Source organism: Nansenia antarctica, assembly GCF_963989245.1.
Source record: "Nansenia antarctica genome assembly, chromosome: 5".
In the NCBI taxonomy this organism is placed as follows: domain Eukaryota; kingdom Metazoa; phylum Chordata; class Actinopteri; order Argentiniformes; family Microstomatidae; genus Nansenia; species Nansenia antarctica.
Window position 1 is genome coordinate 25,422,889 of NC_137690.1, and position 15,941 is coordinate 25,438,829.

The 15,941-nt window shown below is 42.9% G+C and overlaps 2 protein-coding genes across 2 annotated transcripts; one reads left to right on the forward strand and one right to left on the reverse strand.

The window, feature by feature from the left end:
- Window positions 1-320: 320 nt before the first annotated feature.
- On the reverse strand, window positions 321-4,827 carry traf2a (Tnf receptor-associated factor 2a; the record flags this gene model as incomplete). The annotated part of the gene is made up of 10 exons (XM_080532797.1): window positions 321-539; window positions 1,113-1,261; window positions 1,439-1,616; window positions 2,358-2,834; window positions 2,963-3,037; window positions 3,144-3,218; window positions 3,396-3,557; window positions 3,863-3,961; window positions 4,099-4,177; window positions 4,640-4,827. The coding sequence occupies 10 exons, from the start codon at window positions 4,825-4,827 to the stop codon at window positions 321-323; spliced, it is 1,701 nt and encodes a 566-aa protein (XP_080388923.1).
- Window positions 4,828-6,298: 1,471 nt separating this feature from the next.
- Window positions 6,299-13,431, forward strand: LOC308159055 (rab-like protein 6; the record flags this gene model as incomplete). Its single annotated transcript, XM_080532810.1, has 17 exons — window positions 6,299-6,428; window positions 6,853-6,987; window positions 7,165-7,179; window positions 7,616-7,663; window positions 7,938-7,967; window positions 8,487-8,539; window positions 8,702-8,790; window positions 9,081-9,221; window positions 9,420-9,525; window positions 9,842-9,945; window positions 10,185-10,594; window positions 11,053-11,200; window positions 11,586-11,807; window positions 11,905-12,211; window positions 12,414-12,612; window positions 12,768-12,826; window positions 12,937-13,431. The coding sequence occupies 17 exons, from the start codon at window positions 6,299-6,301 to the stop codon at window positions 13,129-13,131; spliced, it is 2,391 nt and encodes a 796-aa protein (XP_080388936.1). The 3' UTR covers window positions 13,132-13,431.
- Between the last annotated feature and the right edge of the window lie 2,510 nt (window positions 13,432-15,941).

Genomic DNA, 15,941 nt, shown 5'->3' on the forward strand with positions numbered 1-15,941 from the left:
TTATAATCACAGCGAACAGCTACTGTATCCCACTAACTCAAGGGAAATTCGAAACTACACATTCTAGTTCAAATTTCGGAATAACCACTTCACAAATGTTTATTGTGATATTGTTTGCTTTTTAGGATTAAATGCTGTCAAAACCAGCACAGCTATGTGTTGTGAATGGGGTAGTCCTACGTCTGCCAAGAATCCACACCCAAACCAAAGATCTAGAGTAGCACAGCAGAGCAAGGCCCCTGAACAGCATAGCAAGGCATTGCGAATCCCTACAGGTTGATTCTCCAATCAACAGAGCGAGCTCGGTTCCACCTCTCCGTCTAGAGCCCAGTGAGGTCAACAATGGCCTTGATGAATATGGTGTCGTCGTGTATGTAGGAGTTTTTGGAGTCCAGTTTGGCGAGAGGACAGAAGAGGGGGCAGCCACTGGCGATGTTCATGTCACTGACAGGCCTCTGGAAGGAGGAGGAGGAGATGTCGGGCCGGAAGGCGTCAATGATGTGCTCTCGGTTGTTCTGATCCAGCAGCATGAGGGTCACCTGGACACAAAAGGCCTGGTCGTAAAAACATCTAGGCCCACTGCATATCCTAACCTGGATCTTCCCTGCTCAAGCATTCTACCATGCACTACAGCACCAAGACTGAACAAATGGGAGTAAATAATTCACTTTTTCAAACCAGCTAATATGACACAAGGTTGATGCAATGCCAACATCAGTATGCTCGATCTCATGTACAACATGATGTTAACACACAAAGCAAATTTTGATCAATGAAAATTGAAAGCATGTTGAAACATGGTCTTTTAACTATAGTATTATAGATTGTCTTTTAACTATTGCCACAATCTAGTCATATATTGTGCCATTTCTGTCTATTATTTTGTCTACACTATCATGTCTTTGCACTATATCACTATTTGCACTTCTGGTTAGATAAACTGCATTTCGTTGTCTGGTACTCGTACTCTGCAATGACAATAAAATGTAATCTAACCTAATATATAGATTTCAGCATGCTCAGTGTGAATAATATTCAAAACCATTACGATGGATTTCAAACATAGAACTTATAATATAACATATCAGGATACAACATCATGTGAGCCTGACCTTCTGGTTGAAGGGCCACTTGAGGAGGGCGTCACTGTGTCCTCTCATCACCACGAAGAAGAGAGACAAGTGACTGCCACGCCCTGTCCCGTCGCCGTTCAGGTAGATCCGCAGACACATCTTGTAGCCATACTTGCTGGTGTAAAACGCTGCAAAATGTCATTAAATAACATTTTACATTTACATTTTACAACGTCACGTCACGTCACGTTACAATGTCAACGTCATGAAAAGGTTATACAGAATGATGAATGGAAATACAGTATAAGTCGACATACAGTGCAAGTATATCAATCCCAACAGAGAGGTTTTGGACAGTATGTTACCAGGGGAGAACATAGCTGGGGCCCTGCCAGCTACAGCATCTCGTCTTTTCTTTGTGAAGTCAGAGATCTTCCAGATGAAGATGCCATCAAACGTGCCTGCAGACATCTCCCGCATTTTGCCCTCCATCTCCACGATGGACAGGTCCCTGAGGCCCACCGTCCTCTCCAGCTGACGCACCTGAAACAGTATCGACCCAAAACTGAGCAGAGAAAAAATGTTGTTGTGCTAAATGAACATGATGAGCACTACCTTAGTTATACTTTCTTTGATTTATTTTGTTTCTTTTTTATTACTACTCAATCTTTTCAGTTTGTAAAGCGTCTTTGAGTGTCTAGAAAAGTGCAATATAAGTCTAATGTATTATTAATATCATTATTATTTATGATCAAAGGCAGCTGTAGTGGCTCATATCAATCACTCCATCACTACATTTTGAATGAATGAATGAATGAATGAATGAATGAATGGTCTTTATTGTCATTGATATAGTACAGGTACCAAACAACGAAATTTGGGAGGGGGGGCTCCCCTGGTGCTAGGAAAAAAAAACTAAAAACAAGAAGGGAAAAGAGCTGGTTTACATAAATAAAGGCTATGTACACTATCCACTATACTATACTATACAAATAAAACTCTATGCTATGCTATACCTATTCTAACATTTCCTATCTCTGAACCTTATGTACCCGAGGGTTGTCATATTGCACATAGTGTTATTGCACATTCATTTAAAGTGTCGCAGTTTGCAGGTTTGAAATGTTCACAGTTGTGTTTCAGTATTGCACTTGATTTCAATCTAGTAGCTGCCATCAAATTGTCTAGATTGATTTTGGATGTGAACTCAGGTTTTTCTATGAATGTGAAACGTGGACCAATGAACTGAACGCTACATACACAGGGTGGGAACGTCCTCCTCACCTTGTTATTGAGAATCTCGACCTTGTCCTGGTCCAGGCGGTGTTGGCGGTTGTAGGCTTCCATGGTGGTGCAGGAACGCTCCATCTCTCGGTTGAGGACACACACAATGTTCTCGAAGGTGCCCACCTTCAGCTCCAGCCCCTGGCACCGCCGGCTGAGCTCTGTCACCTTGGTCTTCTCACTGTGCAGCTGCAGCTCTAGGGCGGCCCCCACGGCGCTGGGCAGGGGGGTGAAGGAGGTGGTCAGGGCAGGGGCGCAGGCTCCCTGCACGGGGTCAACCTCACCCAGCTGGCCCAGCTTCAGCTCCAGGTCCCTCAGGGACTGGTGCAGCTCGTGGAGCTTGTGGCCTGCCACCTCCAAGGTCTGAGGCTGCAAGCTCTCCAGGCTCACCTTGATGCCCATGATGAAATGCAAGAGCAGGTTTAAGTGTTCGTAGGAGCATGCACGCTCGTGGTCGTGGACCTTCTCCTTTTCCACCTTGGGCAAAGTTATTGCACAACAGCTCAGTTAATTACATAATTCATTTATTCAATTTGTTTCATTTTGTAAGAATTCTGGTGGCAATAACACCAATGTGGATAAGGATTTAAAACAAGTCCACTTACAGACATATCACAGCCAACAACATGAAATCTGCAAGGTGCTCTAAATTTACTGCAGAACTTAATGTGGTCCACATACTGTAGAAGGAAAACAGAATCACATGACTACTTGTGCAGCTGCAGCTGCAACAAAACAATTAGCCAACTATTTGTTATAATGACCTGATTTTGTGTGCATTCTTACCTTTTCTCTGGGAATTTTTTTCTTTGCACAGCCCTCGCAAATCATTGGGTACTTTGGACAAATCTCATCATGAGCCTAAAAAAACAAAACTCTCAGTTTGACTTCACGTACACCCAATAACAAAACAGTGCAATTTCAATACATTGACGAGAAAAAAATAACCATAATCCACACTTTCTATAAAACAACACAGGATATAGTAATACACAACAACATGAAGCACTAGAAGTCATAAACTTATATATTATTTACCTTGATGCTTTTGAAATGGAAAGGTTCTTTGCAGTAGCGGCAGTTGAGAGTCCTCTCTGGACATTCTCGTTCGTTGTGACGCTCCTGCTCATTGGACCTCATGAGCTCTTTGCAGGAGGGACAGAGAATGATCATGAAGTCACACTTTCCCTCATGGTTGAGCTGTAGAAGATATTATTAAAAATATGCATCCAAAAACATAATGAAACATAGTACACAAATCAGAATAGCAGTACATTCATAAAGATTATGGGAACCACTTCAAAATAATCTTGAAAAGATATGCTTTCAATGTTTAAAACATTGTTTAACTGTAATCAGTTTGTATTCCAGTTCAATTCAGTTGTAACCCTCTCAAGAAATAAACAGTGTCGTTCTAGACAACTTCTAGTTTGTTTTCCTCAAACCTGGTGGACAGTGATAAAGGAGGGATAGCATAGGCGCAGTTGTATTTCAGACTATTGTACCTCATATTCTTTAATATTGCCTGTCCAAGTACATCCTTCATTTGGGCAAACGGCTGCCAAGGCTTCCACTTCTCTTCGTGCTGCATTATCAGGAAAAGCCTAAAGGGAAATAATATTGTTAGCTCCTTTTATAACGATGAAGTACAACTAGACTGGTTTGTCCCTAGTCAAATGTTATTTTGAGTCCTAAACGTTCAGTAGTCTAGCTAGCTATAACAGGTGGTTGGGTCACTTACACCGCCTTGATTGAGAATGGATGTAGGGTCTTCAAACAAGTCCTCTTTAATGCAAGCACTGCATTTCTGTGGTCCAGAGCTTGAAAAACAGAAATATACTGATTCAATATACTGCAGCAGCTGGGCCTTTATTATGTCAGAGCATTACAGTGAAACAGAGAGTTCTCATTAATATATTATGCCTAGCCCAGGCCTATCTCATCTAGTTGCAATAGCTGACATCCTCATCACTAATCTGTTGTGTCAACATAGCCTAATGCAATAACACATTTAGCAACACAATCAATCAATCTTCTGACACTGTCCATTGATTACAGCTTGCTTACACTTGCAAAAATCGTTGATGTTGTGTGTTGAACAAGGTCATTGTGATGATACAGCACAGCAGGACGACAGGCTACAGTAGTGAGATCAATGGTTGAATGACCACTGGTTGAACCCGAGTCTATCTGATGTTGACAACATCGCCTTAGCTGAAGCTGGTAGTAACCAGCTGGCTACTGGGTCTAGGCTGGAGGAAAGCATAGCTAGCGAGTCTTACCTTACAATGTTGTTGAAACAGAATGAACAGAAACGATGACCACACTGGGCTTGTAGAGGCCTCCGCAATATGTTCAGACAAGAATTACACAGATGTTTGTCTTCGAGGTTGTTCGCCAAGATTTTCTTTGGAAACCCAGGTTTGTTGCCTTCCAGTGAAGATGGAGGGGACGGCTCCTGGGCAGCCATTATTAACCACGGACATCAACATGCACAGGGATAACGGTACGTTCTGGGGCGCATTCAAGACAGCAACGTTTCAGTACAGCCGATCAACACTTTGCAACGAATACTATAATTGTCCATTAATGTGCTGTGCCTGTGATTAGATATAGCTTTACCGAAGATGATGCTTTATTTTAATCATAGAAACAAAATCATACAAAAATGATAACCATTGCATTGATATGGATATTGATATTGAGTCGTGTGGTGTATGCTACAGTAATATCTGAACACTCTTGTTTTGCATATTACATATTTTCTTCTTCACAAGGATAGTATTTTACTAGTAATAAAAACACTGCAATTTACAAATAAAATAGCATTCTAATGTTTTAATTATGATGAGTGGTTACGAGCTAGGCTCACATCCACCACTAGGGGACGCCAGAAAGAAAATCCAAGCCGGGGAGGTACAGGCTTGGACTGCGTTCGTAAATGTGCTCTGAGAGCGCCGGAGCGCACACTCCGTCAACGTTATCAAGAGACCCAAGTAATTTGATTGGACAAGAGGCATTCTGTGAGTGCTGATCAGATTTCCAGAGTGAATTTACGAACGCAGCCTTGAGTAGCAAGCATCAGGAAGCACCAAGCTGTCAATGCTGCTGCTGCTAGTGCTACGGAATGTCGCTGCATCTCCCAGTCCACCTCAGGGGAAAGGAGGAGATGTGCTTTTGATATAACCTTGTCACGTAAGCGATATAGATTAATCTGTTTTTACTATCGGAAGGTATATGGTAACGAAAGCAGCCCAGTGGCCGACAGTGCACTGTTGTAGTGATGATGATGCTGGCTGCTAGCTGGGACACATCACCATCACCAGCATCGCTAGCAGCTAGCTACAACATAGACAATGTCCAGTTGATGTTTGGTGTCAATAGGATTCTGTGTGTCCTTCGCATTTGTAATATATTGATTAACCAACCAACTGGTTAACAACGAACTGGCTAGCTGGGTAGATTAACTACAAATCCTAATGTATCTGAATGGTCTTTCCCTTACCAGTGTAGTAAGATAGCCTGCTGGGTATAGCTGGTAACAGTTCCATCCTTCTTGATTAGGCATGCAAAGCAACCAAAGCTGTCCAATCTGATCACCGTCTCAGGCCTGTGTTGTCTACTTGCTAGCACGTACAAACTCACCAGCTAAAAGGAAACCATTCAGTGTGTTGTGCCAACTAAATACAAATACCCTTTAAAGCCTAACCTTATACTTCCATGTTGTTGCAGATGATGGCAACTGAAGACATGAGAGAGACCTCGACTGATGCAGCTATTGACCTAGTCTATTTCTGAGAGAGTTCTCTATAATCCTCTCATCATAACAAGAAGTGGTTATGGATGTGTAACTTATTTATCATACTCTGATCCAGTTTTCTTCCGGAGTACTATTTCACCCGTTTTTGACTGAGGGTTAGTTAGATCAGCCTTCTCTCAAGATGTTTTCCGCTTTGAAGAAGCTAGTTGGTTCTGAACCAGGACAGCTGAGGGACAAGAACATCCCTGCTGGCCTGCAGTCCATGAACCAGAGCTTACAGAGACGCTTCGCCAAAGGGGTCCAATATAACAGTAAGTAATGCATCTTCATGCAGCTATTGTTGCTTTATCTGGGTAGAAACCGAATAGTGTATTGGCTGTGACATTTGTAGAGCGCATTGTATGTTTCCTCCTCAGACCTCTCCACCCTCTAACACTCTACATTACCAGAAAAGTCCTTCCTTTCTCTAGCACTGTGACTGCCGATGCCACTTATCAACTTAAGATGACGGTTGTATAGTTGATTCACTTACGTAGACAGATGTACTTATTGTAAGTCGCTTTTAAAAGCGTCTGATGAATGATTTAAATGTAAATGTAACATCCATATCAGAAAACACTTTGAAGTTGTGTTGGAATTAGCTGTTACAGTACAACATAGGCTGTGTAGTATACAACCGTATTTACATAGTTTTACCTTGTAGAGTTTTAATGTAAACCCTTTTTTTTCCCCAAGTGAAAATAGTCATCCGTGGGGACAGAAATACTGGCAAGAGCACTCTGTGGCATCGGCTGCAGGGGAGGAAATTCGTGGATGAATACATACCCACTCAGGAGATCCAGGCAACTAGCATCCACTGGAACTACAAAAGTAAGAGCCCTAGGCTCCTGCCCAAGCCTTGCCCACCTGGTCTTAGTCACCATTTTATTCCTGTTTTAACAACACCATTTCATAACCATCTGTTTGTTCATCCCACCATTTCCCTATTAAAAACACATGACTATAACATCTATGTTTCTTGCTTCTGAAACTCTTAATGTACTTCAGTGGGCCCATATCAAGGTATTGCTTTTCAACTTCTCCAATAGGTTTGAGACGTGGCCTAGTCTGTACTAGATAGAGCCCTTAGATAGTGCCCTGTCTTTGTGTTAGTAGGATGAAGTATCCTGCTGCTCCCTTCAGCCGCTTTTGTCTGAAGAACATGTGATTGATAAAAATGCCTATGTATAATGGTACTGTAAGTTATTTATAGAATTCCTCCTGTAGTGTGTAGTACATAGACAGATCTGTACCTCCCATAGTGATCCCAGCAACCATACAAATATGTGCTATGTAACGGGCTGTCGTATGTAGAATCATTTCTCTTGAAGCTCACATGACTTTTGGACAGACGATTTGTTGTCTGAGGTTGTCTGAACTTCAATCCGTGAACAATTGCCAGTCACACTGCACGCTTTAATGACTGTAGTTCAATTAATTAGTTCTCTGTATCTCTCAGCTACTGATGACGTGGTCAAGGTTGAGGTGTGGGACGTTGTGGATAAAGGTGAGTGATGTGGCACACAAACATTTTCTCTCGCTGAAAGGGATCCTCATTGAGGTCTGCACTGCAGGCCTCTTGGAGAGTTTGTTGCCATGTATTTGGTCTGCTCCATCTGTCCTACGCATACTCTGTTTTTGTTCAGAACTGTCTTATTTATGTCATTTAGTTTAGTTTGTTAGGGTCCCCTTAGCTGTTGCTCATGCAGTCTGTCTTATTGTTGTATTTGCATTTAGTGTTAATGTTGTTTTTTCTCACTTCTCTCTTGCACTCGCCTCAGGCCAAAAATACCCTCTACCTGAGGGTGTAGGTGAGAGTCTCTGTAGCTTGTAGAAGTTCGACTGACTTCTGAGCTGTGGGTTAACCCGTCTTGTGCTTCTGTGTTATCCGAATGCAAATATACTAATGGTTGGTCATTGAATAGTCTGCGGTGTGACATACAGAGACTGCTGATTGCTGCCTGGACAGGAAAACATCTAAAACTTTGTCAGCCATGAGCTGGAGCTAACAGAACTAAGAGTGTTTGCCTATGAGAATAGTCCTAAGTCTGTTTATGCATGTCCCTGTATGGTAGACTAAACTGGACCGTGAGAGGGATTGAGTTGCAGATCATCTTTTTCAGTAGTCCACTCCGAATTTGGCTTGTGCTTTGTTGTTTTTTGCTTGTTTGTTTATGTTTTTGTGTTTGCATGTTGTTGTTGTTGTTGTTGTTGTTTTTAACAAAAGCAATATGTGTACGATATGTCACTCACATGGCTATTTTCTGCAGCAACCGTGTGTAACATTGTTATGTTCTGAACTGCCTCTTCTCGTGCCTATACTCCCACAGGCAGAGGCAAAAAGCGAGGAGAGAATTTGAAGCTGGAGAATGAACCGCCAGAGGTAAGGGACACATGATGATTCTGTTGAAGAGCACAATCCATCTGTTCTCCTTTATTTGGGTCAACTCACAACTTCCCTGGGAGATTATCTGTATATCCTCATAAATAGCAACAAATCATTCTCTGTTAGACTAGATGTGTGAACAACATGATCTTTTCCCAGTCTGACGAGATGGCTCTGGACGCTGAGTTCCTGGACGTGTATAAGAACTGCAACGGGATCATCATGATGTTTGACATCACCAAGCAATGGTAAGTCCTCGTTCTGTTTATCTGATGCTTCAATCAATAAACTCTTAACTCAACAAGGTGTGTGGGTAAAAGGGTTCATCAAGCCTGCGTTCGTTCACAAGTCACATATGACTCGAAGGCATGACTGACTCTGCTTAGCTTCAAAGGATGAGCGTTGTGAAGTGGATTAACAATGACTTTGCTCTGAACTCGGCCGAGTATGAATTGACCCACACATAATGTGTCATTCCTCTCACATTGGAGACCAATGATATAGATTTGTTAATTCCATGTTGTTGTTGTCGTTACAGGACGTTCAACTACATCCTGAGAGAACTGCCCAAAGTTCCCACGCACGTCCCCGTGTGTGTCCTCGGTAACCACAGGGACATGGGTGAGCACCGCGTCATTCTCCCCGACGACATCCGAGAGTTCATCGCCGGTCTCAACAGGTGATGAACACCTCTCCTCCTTTGGGCTCACTAGGAAGCAGACGTACTTAAAGAGTGACAGTCCGATAAGCTGTCTGTGCCCGTGTACCTCGTGTTTTTTTGTTTTTTTTCACAGTCGGCTAGGTTAAGAGTGTCTGGCATGGGAGACTTATCATGTAGCTTACCTAGCTAACTGAGAAAACCTTTGATGTCTTACAGACCCTTCGGCTCGTCTTACATTCACTACGCCGAGTCCTCCATGAAGAACGGGTTTGGCTTGAAATATCTGCATAGGTTTTTCAATATTCCTTTCCTGCAACTTCAGGTTAGTTGCTGCTGCTGCTGCTGCTGTTCTTGTTGTCGTTGTCAAATAGATGTCTTGTTATCCTAAATTGCCATGATGATGGATCAGCACGATCTATGATAATGTTATATACCCTGAGAAACATAGTTTTTCACAGCTTTTGCTGTAGTCATTACGAACTCGAGGGGAGGAAATCAGATCAGATTTACAACAAAGCCTGCCTGGATTGTATGCACGCGCAGCGCACCCTGTGCAGGGGGCTGTGAGAGAGCTTGTGAAAGGAGTATTAGCGCCTTGGTTCACCGTCAGTCACTCCCAGCCTTGTTGGTCTCCGCAGAGGGAGACTCTGTTACGGCAGCTGGAGACCAACCAGCTAGACATGGACGCCACGCTGGAGGAGCTCTGTGTGCAGCAGGAGACAGAGGACCAGAACTATGACATGTACACTGATTTATTTTACTCTCGTGTGTGTGTGTGTGTGTGTGTGTGTGTGTGTGTGTGTGTGTGTGTATGTGTATGTGTATGTGTATGTGTATGTGTGTGTGTGTGTGTCTGTGTGTGTGTGTGTGTGTCTGTCTGTGTGTGTGTGTGTGTGTGTGTGAGAATGCTAATCCTTTTCGTTCGTTAGACAGACGCTCATATTTCCTGTACTAATGGGTTCCCTTTCCTGTCATTGGCAGTTTCTTGGAGAACGTGGAATCTCGCGGTAAAGGCTACGGCTCTCCTGGTCCCGCCAACGGGCAGAGCCCCTCCTCTCCCGGGTCCCAGTCCCCCATCGTCCCCCCCAGCGGGGCCTCGACCGGCAGCTCTAGCCCTGGGACCCCTCAGGTCCCCTTCCAGGTCCTACAGCCTCCATCGCCTTGTCCCTCTCCTCCACCTCCCGGCCTGGCGAGCGAGACGGTCTCCCCTGCTGCAGACTCCCAGCCCCCTGCTCCGACTCCTGAGCATCCCGGGCCGCCTTCTTCCCCCGGCCCCCCGGCCCAGGCCCCTGCACCCCTGGCCTCAGCCCCTCCTCCTCCTCAGAAACGTGGTTTCATCTCACGCCTCTTTGGCTCCACCCCCACCCCAGAGGTCCCTGCAGCAGTGCCAGGTGAGTCTGGTGTTTCAGTGTTGCTCAGAGGATCCGGCCATGCTGCCTTATAGTGGAGGACGGGGCTTGGTCTCCGTGCCAACCTCAGTCTCATCGCCGCAGCTCAGGATGAGTTGGAAGAACTGTTCTGATTAGTTTTAGGTATGGCTACCTGTGAGGGATATAGACGAAAGAAGCACTTTTCTTTTTTTTTATTACTCTAAGTACTTAGAGTAGGGGTTTAGAAAAACAACTCCTTCTGCACATCTACGGTAGCTGTTGTTGATTCAAGCCCAGGAAATGGTCACAAGACATCTTGAACAGTAGGAATGTGTGAAGTATTAGGAAGGATCACGGCTCCGCTTGGCACTGGAATTTCATGTCTGGGGGGAGGGATTTTCTTTTTTTCTTCCTGAAGGCAGTATAATAAGACCCTCCGTACACGTTGATGACTGCTCTTACTTGTGATATCTCCCCAGAGCCCCCAGCCCCTGTAGGTCCTGCTACTGTTCAGAGTGTGGATGACTTTGTTCCCGATGAGGGTCTGGACAAAAGCTTCCTAGAGGACAGCCTTCCATCGAAAGCAAAGGCCCCCCCCCAACCAGCACCTGCCGTAGACAGTGACAGGTGAGGACTTCACAGAGGAGAACATAGTAGAACTCTGGCTGTGACTCCACTCAGACTTCTAAGTTTAGAACACACAGAGCCATCTGGAGCCCGCCATCTGCTTTGAGAGTTGTCGGATGGCTCTATTTACTCTACCCTTTAATGTATACGGAACGGGAATTAAAGGGATGAGACATAACAAACATTGATTTTTAAGATGATGGCGCATACCAATATACTTTCAGCCGCATCAGATTTTATTAGTTCATCTACTAATATGATTGACACATTTGGGCTGACGATTTCTAGTGATTCGGTAAGCAGTTGCATCCCAACCTTAGTTGTATCGTCCAACTATTCTGTGTGGCGTAACTGTGCCGTCCTTTGCTCTTCATGGGTGTGCCAGTGATGGAGAGGACAGAGGGAACCCGATGGTGGCTGGCTACCAGGACGAACTGGACCCAGATGACAAAGAGCCCCCCCTGCCCCAGCCCAACACCCTCCTCCCGCATAAAGACGTCACATTGTCTAGCGATGAGGAGGAAGGGAGGGAGAGGGAGGTAGAGGTAGACCTCCCTCCCACTGTCACCCAGGATGAAGTTCTGGACAGCGAATCAGAACCCAAAGTGTAAGCCAGGCATTTGGATGACCGAACCTCTCATCAAACATGTGATTGTACCTGTCGTAATGTCTTTTTATTTTTATTTTTTCCCCCTCCATTTTAGGTCCGTCACAAACCCAATAAAGCCCCAGGTGGCTGCCGAAGCTCCAGAGAACGTGCCTCCTCCTCCTTCTCCTTCTCCCGCCCATCTCCAGGAGGAGCCAGGTCCCTCCCAGGGGGCAGAGCTGGTCTCTCTCCACCTGCTCCAGCCTGCGGCAGCGGAGCAGCCCGGCCAGCGCAGAGGGAAGCAGAAGAAGGCCCAGGACTCCGACTCTGACCCAGAGACCCCTGTGGCCAAGCAGATGCTCTCCTTTGTCATGGATGATCCAGACTTCGACTCGGAGGAGACAGAGGCTCCAAAGATAACCCAGGTAGAGCAAACTGATGTTGTCGTTGGGATTCTCTGTCACAATCAAGCCCCAACCAGATTGAGGGATTAGAGAGATTTAGCAGTTGGCATGCGTTCAATTCTTCAGACCAACTGTCCTGGTTAAAATATGTAGTGAAGTCATCGGTCGTTGTTGTTAGTCACACTTGGTTTCTGATCTTTCTCCCCTCTACATCCCTCTACAGGACATGTTCCCAGTCAGGGATGAAGTACCTGTTCTCTCTGACCTGTCTGACGATGACGTCATTCCAGCCACGATCCCCGAGCCTCTGAAGCCTGCCGTTCTGTCCTTCAAACACAAGAACGACACGGACCTGTTTGGCCTGGGCGTACAGGAGGTGGAGGCTCCCAGGGCCAAGGACAGCAGCGAGGAGCAGGAGGAAGGCAAGTCCAGCAAACAATCTCTACCTTCAATTCCGATCTAGTATTTCTATTCTGGCAGATATCTGCGTTGGAATTACGAGTGTGTTTGTTGATTAGAGCTCTAGATTGTATTTCCGCTTTAAAAAACGATCAATCTGGTATCAATTGATTTTCAGAGAAGGAAAGCAGACACTCCTCAAAAGAAAAGAAGAAGAAGAAGAAGAAAAGCAAAGAGGTAATTATTTTCAGCTCATGATCTAGTCCTGGGGAATTTGCTAATATTTCTTTTGGCCAAAATGAAAATGTATGAGGACCTTCAGAGAGAGAATGTCTCTGTTCTTTCAGGAGGAGGACAAGAGCAGCAAGAAGAAGAAACATAAGAAGAAGGAGAAAGAAGAGACGGCAACGGGAGATGACAAAGACAAGAAAAAGAAGAAATCTCGGCCCAAGAAAACCGGGGACGTGGACGGCCTGGAAGATTTCTTGGCTGGGGGGGAGGGTCCAGCAAAGAGAGAAGGTGGAGACTACGAAGAACTTTAGAGCCGGAGGCCTCTTGTTTGAAACTTGACACTGAAAGAACTGCAGAACTTTTGGTTCCTCGAACCAGATAATGGCAGCATCCATAAGCCATACCCAAGGTTACCATACCCAGGCAACAAAAAAAGACTACTGCGGTGCTGGTGGATAAAGAAGCAGTATGGAGATGCACATACACTTTTGTGACGCAAATAATGATCAGTTGTGGAGCCACTGAGGGTTTGCTCTTTTTTTTCCCCTGACATTTAACCTTACATTTGTATTTGCTTACTGTTTTCTTTCATCTTTTAAACGCTCTGTAAGTGAACCACTCCAAATTGGCTAGATAGGGCTACTTTTGTGTCTGAATGTCCAGTTTTTTTTTTTTTGGGGGGGGGGTGTCTGTGTGAGAGCATGCTCTTTTAAAGTGTGGATTGACAGAGTAGGTGTTTTGGTAGTGGAGCCTACAAAATAGATGTTTATATTTCAAATATTGAAGATTGTCCACTTATTTTGAAATACTGTAAATGTTTCCCTTCTTCAGTGATGTACTGTAATAGTATTTATAAGTTGTCCAGCTTTAATCTTGTTTTCTGTTGTTTGACGACTAAACCGGTATCGACTGGGATGATTTGATGATACACCTTCCTCACATGAAAAGGAAATGATTTCAAGCTAAATTGAGCGGTTTGAATTTGTCATCTTTTTACCACTTCAATATGTCTTTTTGTGTGTTTTTGTCAGATGCCTTAAAGGAAGTGTCTTGCAATAATAATACATCAGTAACCCTGCTCCACCATATGTGAGTCAAGACAAGTGCAAACTGACAGGATTTAGATATATGGGTGAAATGTATGTCCAAAGTAACTCGACAGTGAATAGTGAATACTCTGAAATAGAGCCAGTAACACACTTCTGCAGCAGACAGTATGTTTTTTTTTTTTGTTTTTTTTAAAAATCAAGACACTATTATTATGAATAAATTGCACACACTGTTAATTCTTATTTTTTTCCAACTGACTCAATTCTATTACCTGTGCTGACGTTGTCCATTCTAAGGATAGACTACACTTTTTATTATTATTATTATTGTTTGCAATAGCTGAATTTCAAAGGCAGTCTAACAACTTTTAATGCAGCTATTTATGTGTTATCAAAGGATGTCTAGACTATTCACTGAAAAGGAGTGCTTTGTTTATCTTACCATCACCTCTGATTTACCACTTTTGTTCTGATAAGGAAATGTGGATTCAGTGTGGCCCTCTTGTCATCTGGTGTGGCAATACAGAGAAAATACGTTTCATTTCAGAGATTGCCATGTGTACACTACAACTTGCAAAAAAATGAATATATATTATGCACCAGTAAAAGCGTTGTTGTTGATAAAAGCAGAGCTTTTCCAAACTGTATCAACAATGCAAAGACTAACATGCTTTTCTGTAATTATGGCACTTCAATTCAACTAGCTTACACAGAGCAACATTCATATCAGAGAAGAAATATATAAACTTTCAGGAAAGACAAACATAAAGCTTTTATTTCCACAATGTCTCAAGAGTTTATGAAATGACAACAGACATTTATATTGATCACATTCTTTTCTGGTTTTGATTCCATCCTAACGGTTTAATATCAAACTTTATGTAAAAAATAATTGTTTCGAAATTTGAAACTATGCATTGATCTTGACTACTGTATGTTCTGCTACATTAACTGATGTCATGTGATGGGCGGTAATTCATAGCAAAATGTTAAAAGCAGTTAGAAGTGGAGCATGACACATGTACAATAACAAAAAAATGTATAGAAAGGTACGTGGTATTTATTTTCAATCCTTGAAATGTTTCCATCTTCACACTGAATGAGAGCCTGTGTTCAGTTTGTCTAATAAATCCAAACTTATTTCTTCATAGCTGCCATTGAATCTTTGTTTGTCCAAAAATAAACTCTGCTCTAAGAGTTATGTATAATTATTCAAACAATTAAATAGTGTGAAATGTATTCATCACCTTCAATTTTTTTGTCATGATGCTTGAAATGTATTTTTAAAAATAGAATTAGATTAAAAAACGTTCACTTCCCTGTTACTACACACAGTTTATAACTTTCTAATGAGCATGGTTCTCTATGACAGAACATTCTATTTTGACTTTTTTCTTTCAATCAATACAGTATCAGCCAAGACAAAGTCACTTTACTCTAAATCTAAAAGTGAAGATTACTCCAAACAATTGTTTTCTAAGGATATTATATATGAGATTTACTTTATATGTTTTTCTGTATAATTCACATCTAGTAATGTTGACCTTAACTGCAAGGTTATTGGAAGATTCATGTGTAGGTCAATAAGAGCATCTTTCTGAACACTGAATGATTGATGTTGGTTTAACATAATGGAATGGAGAAGAGGAAAGAGTCCAAATCAAGTTTCTCTAGCTGTGACAGAATTGCAGGAAAAATCTATAGATCCATATATATACATATACATATAGGCTACCTGGCTGATTTTCATCACATCGGCCCCATATTTTCCTCTTTTTTATGTGCAGACAATATGCACATTGAGTACACTAAATGCCAGAAATCAAATCATACACACTTAATGACATATTGTTTAATACTGAGAGGGGTCCCTGAGCATAAAATAAATGCATTCAACATATTTGAAACATCTAACTCTATCTAATATCTCATTTCAGATGAAACTGTTTATTTGACTAATGTCACTGTCTCTGACTGAGTAGTAGTATTCCATTAACCACCCCTCAACTGTATTCTTGAATCAATGTTGTTTCTGAAAGCTACCATAAGAGGGAGACATACTCTGAAAATGT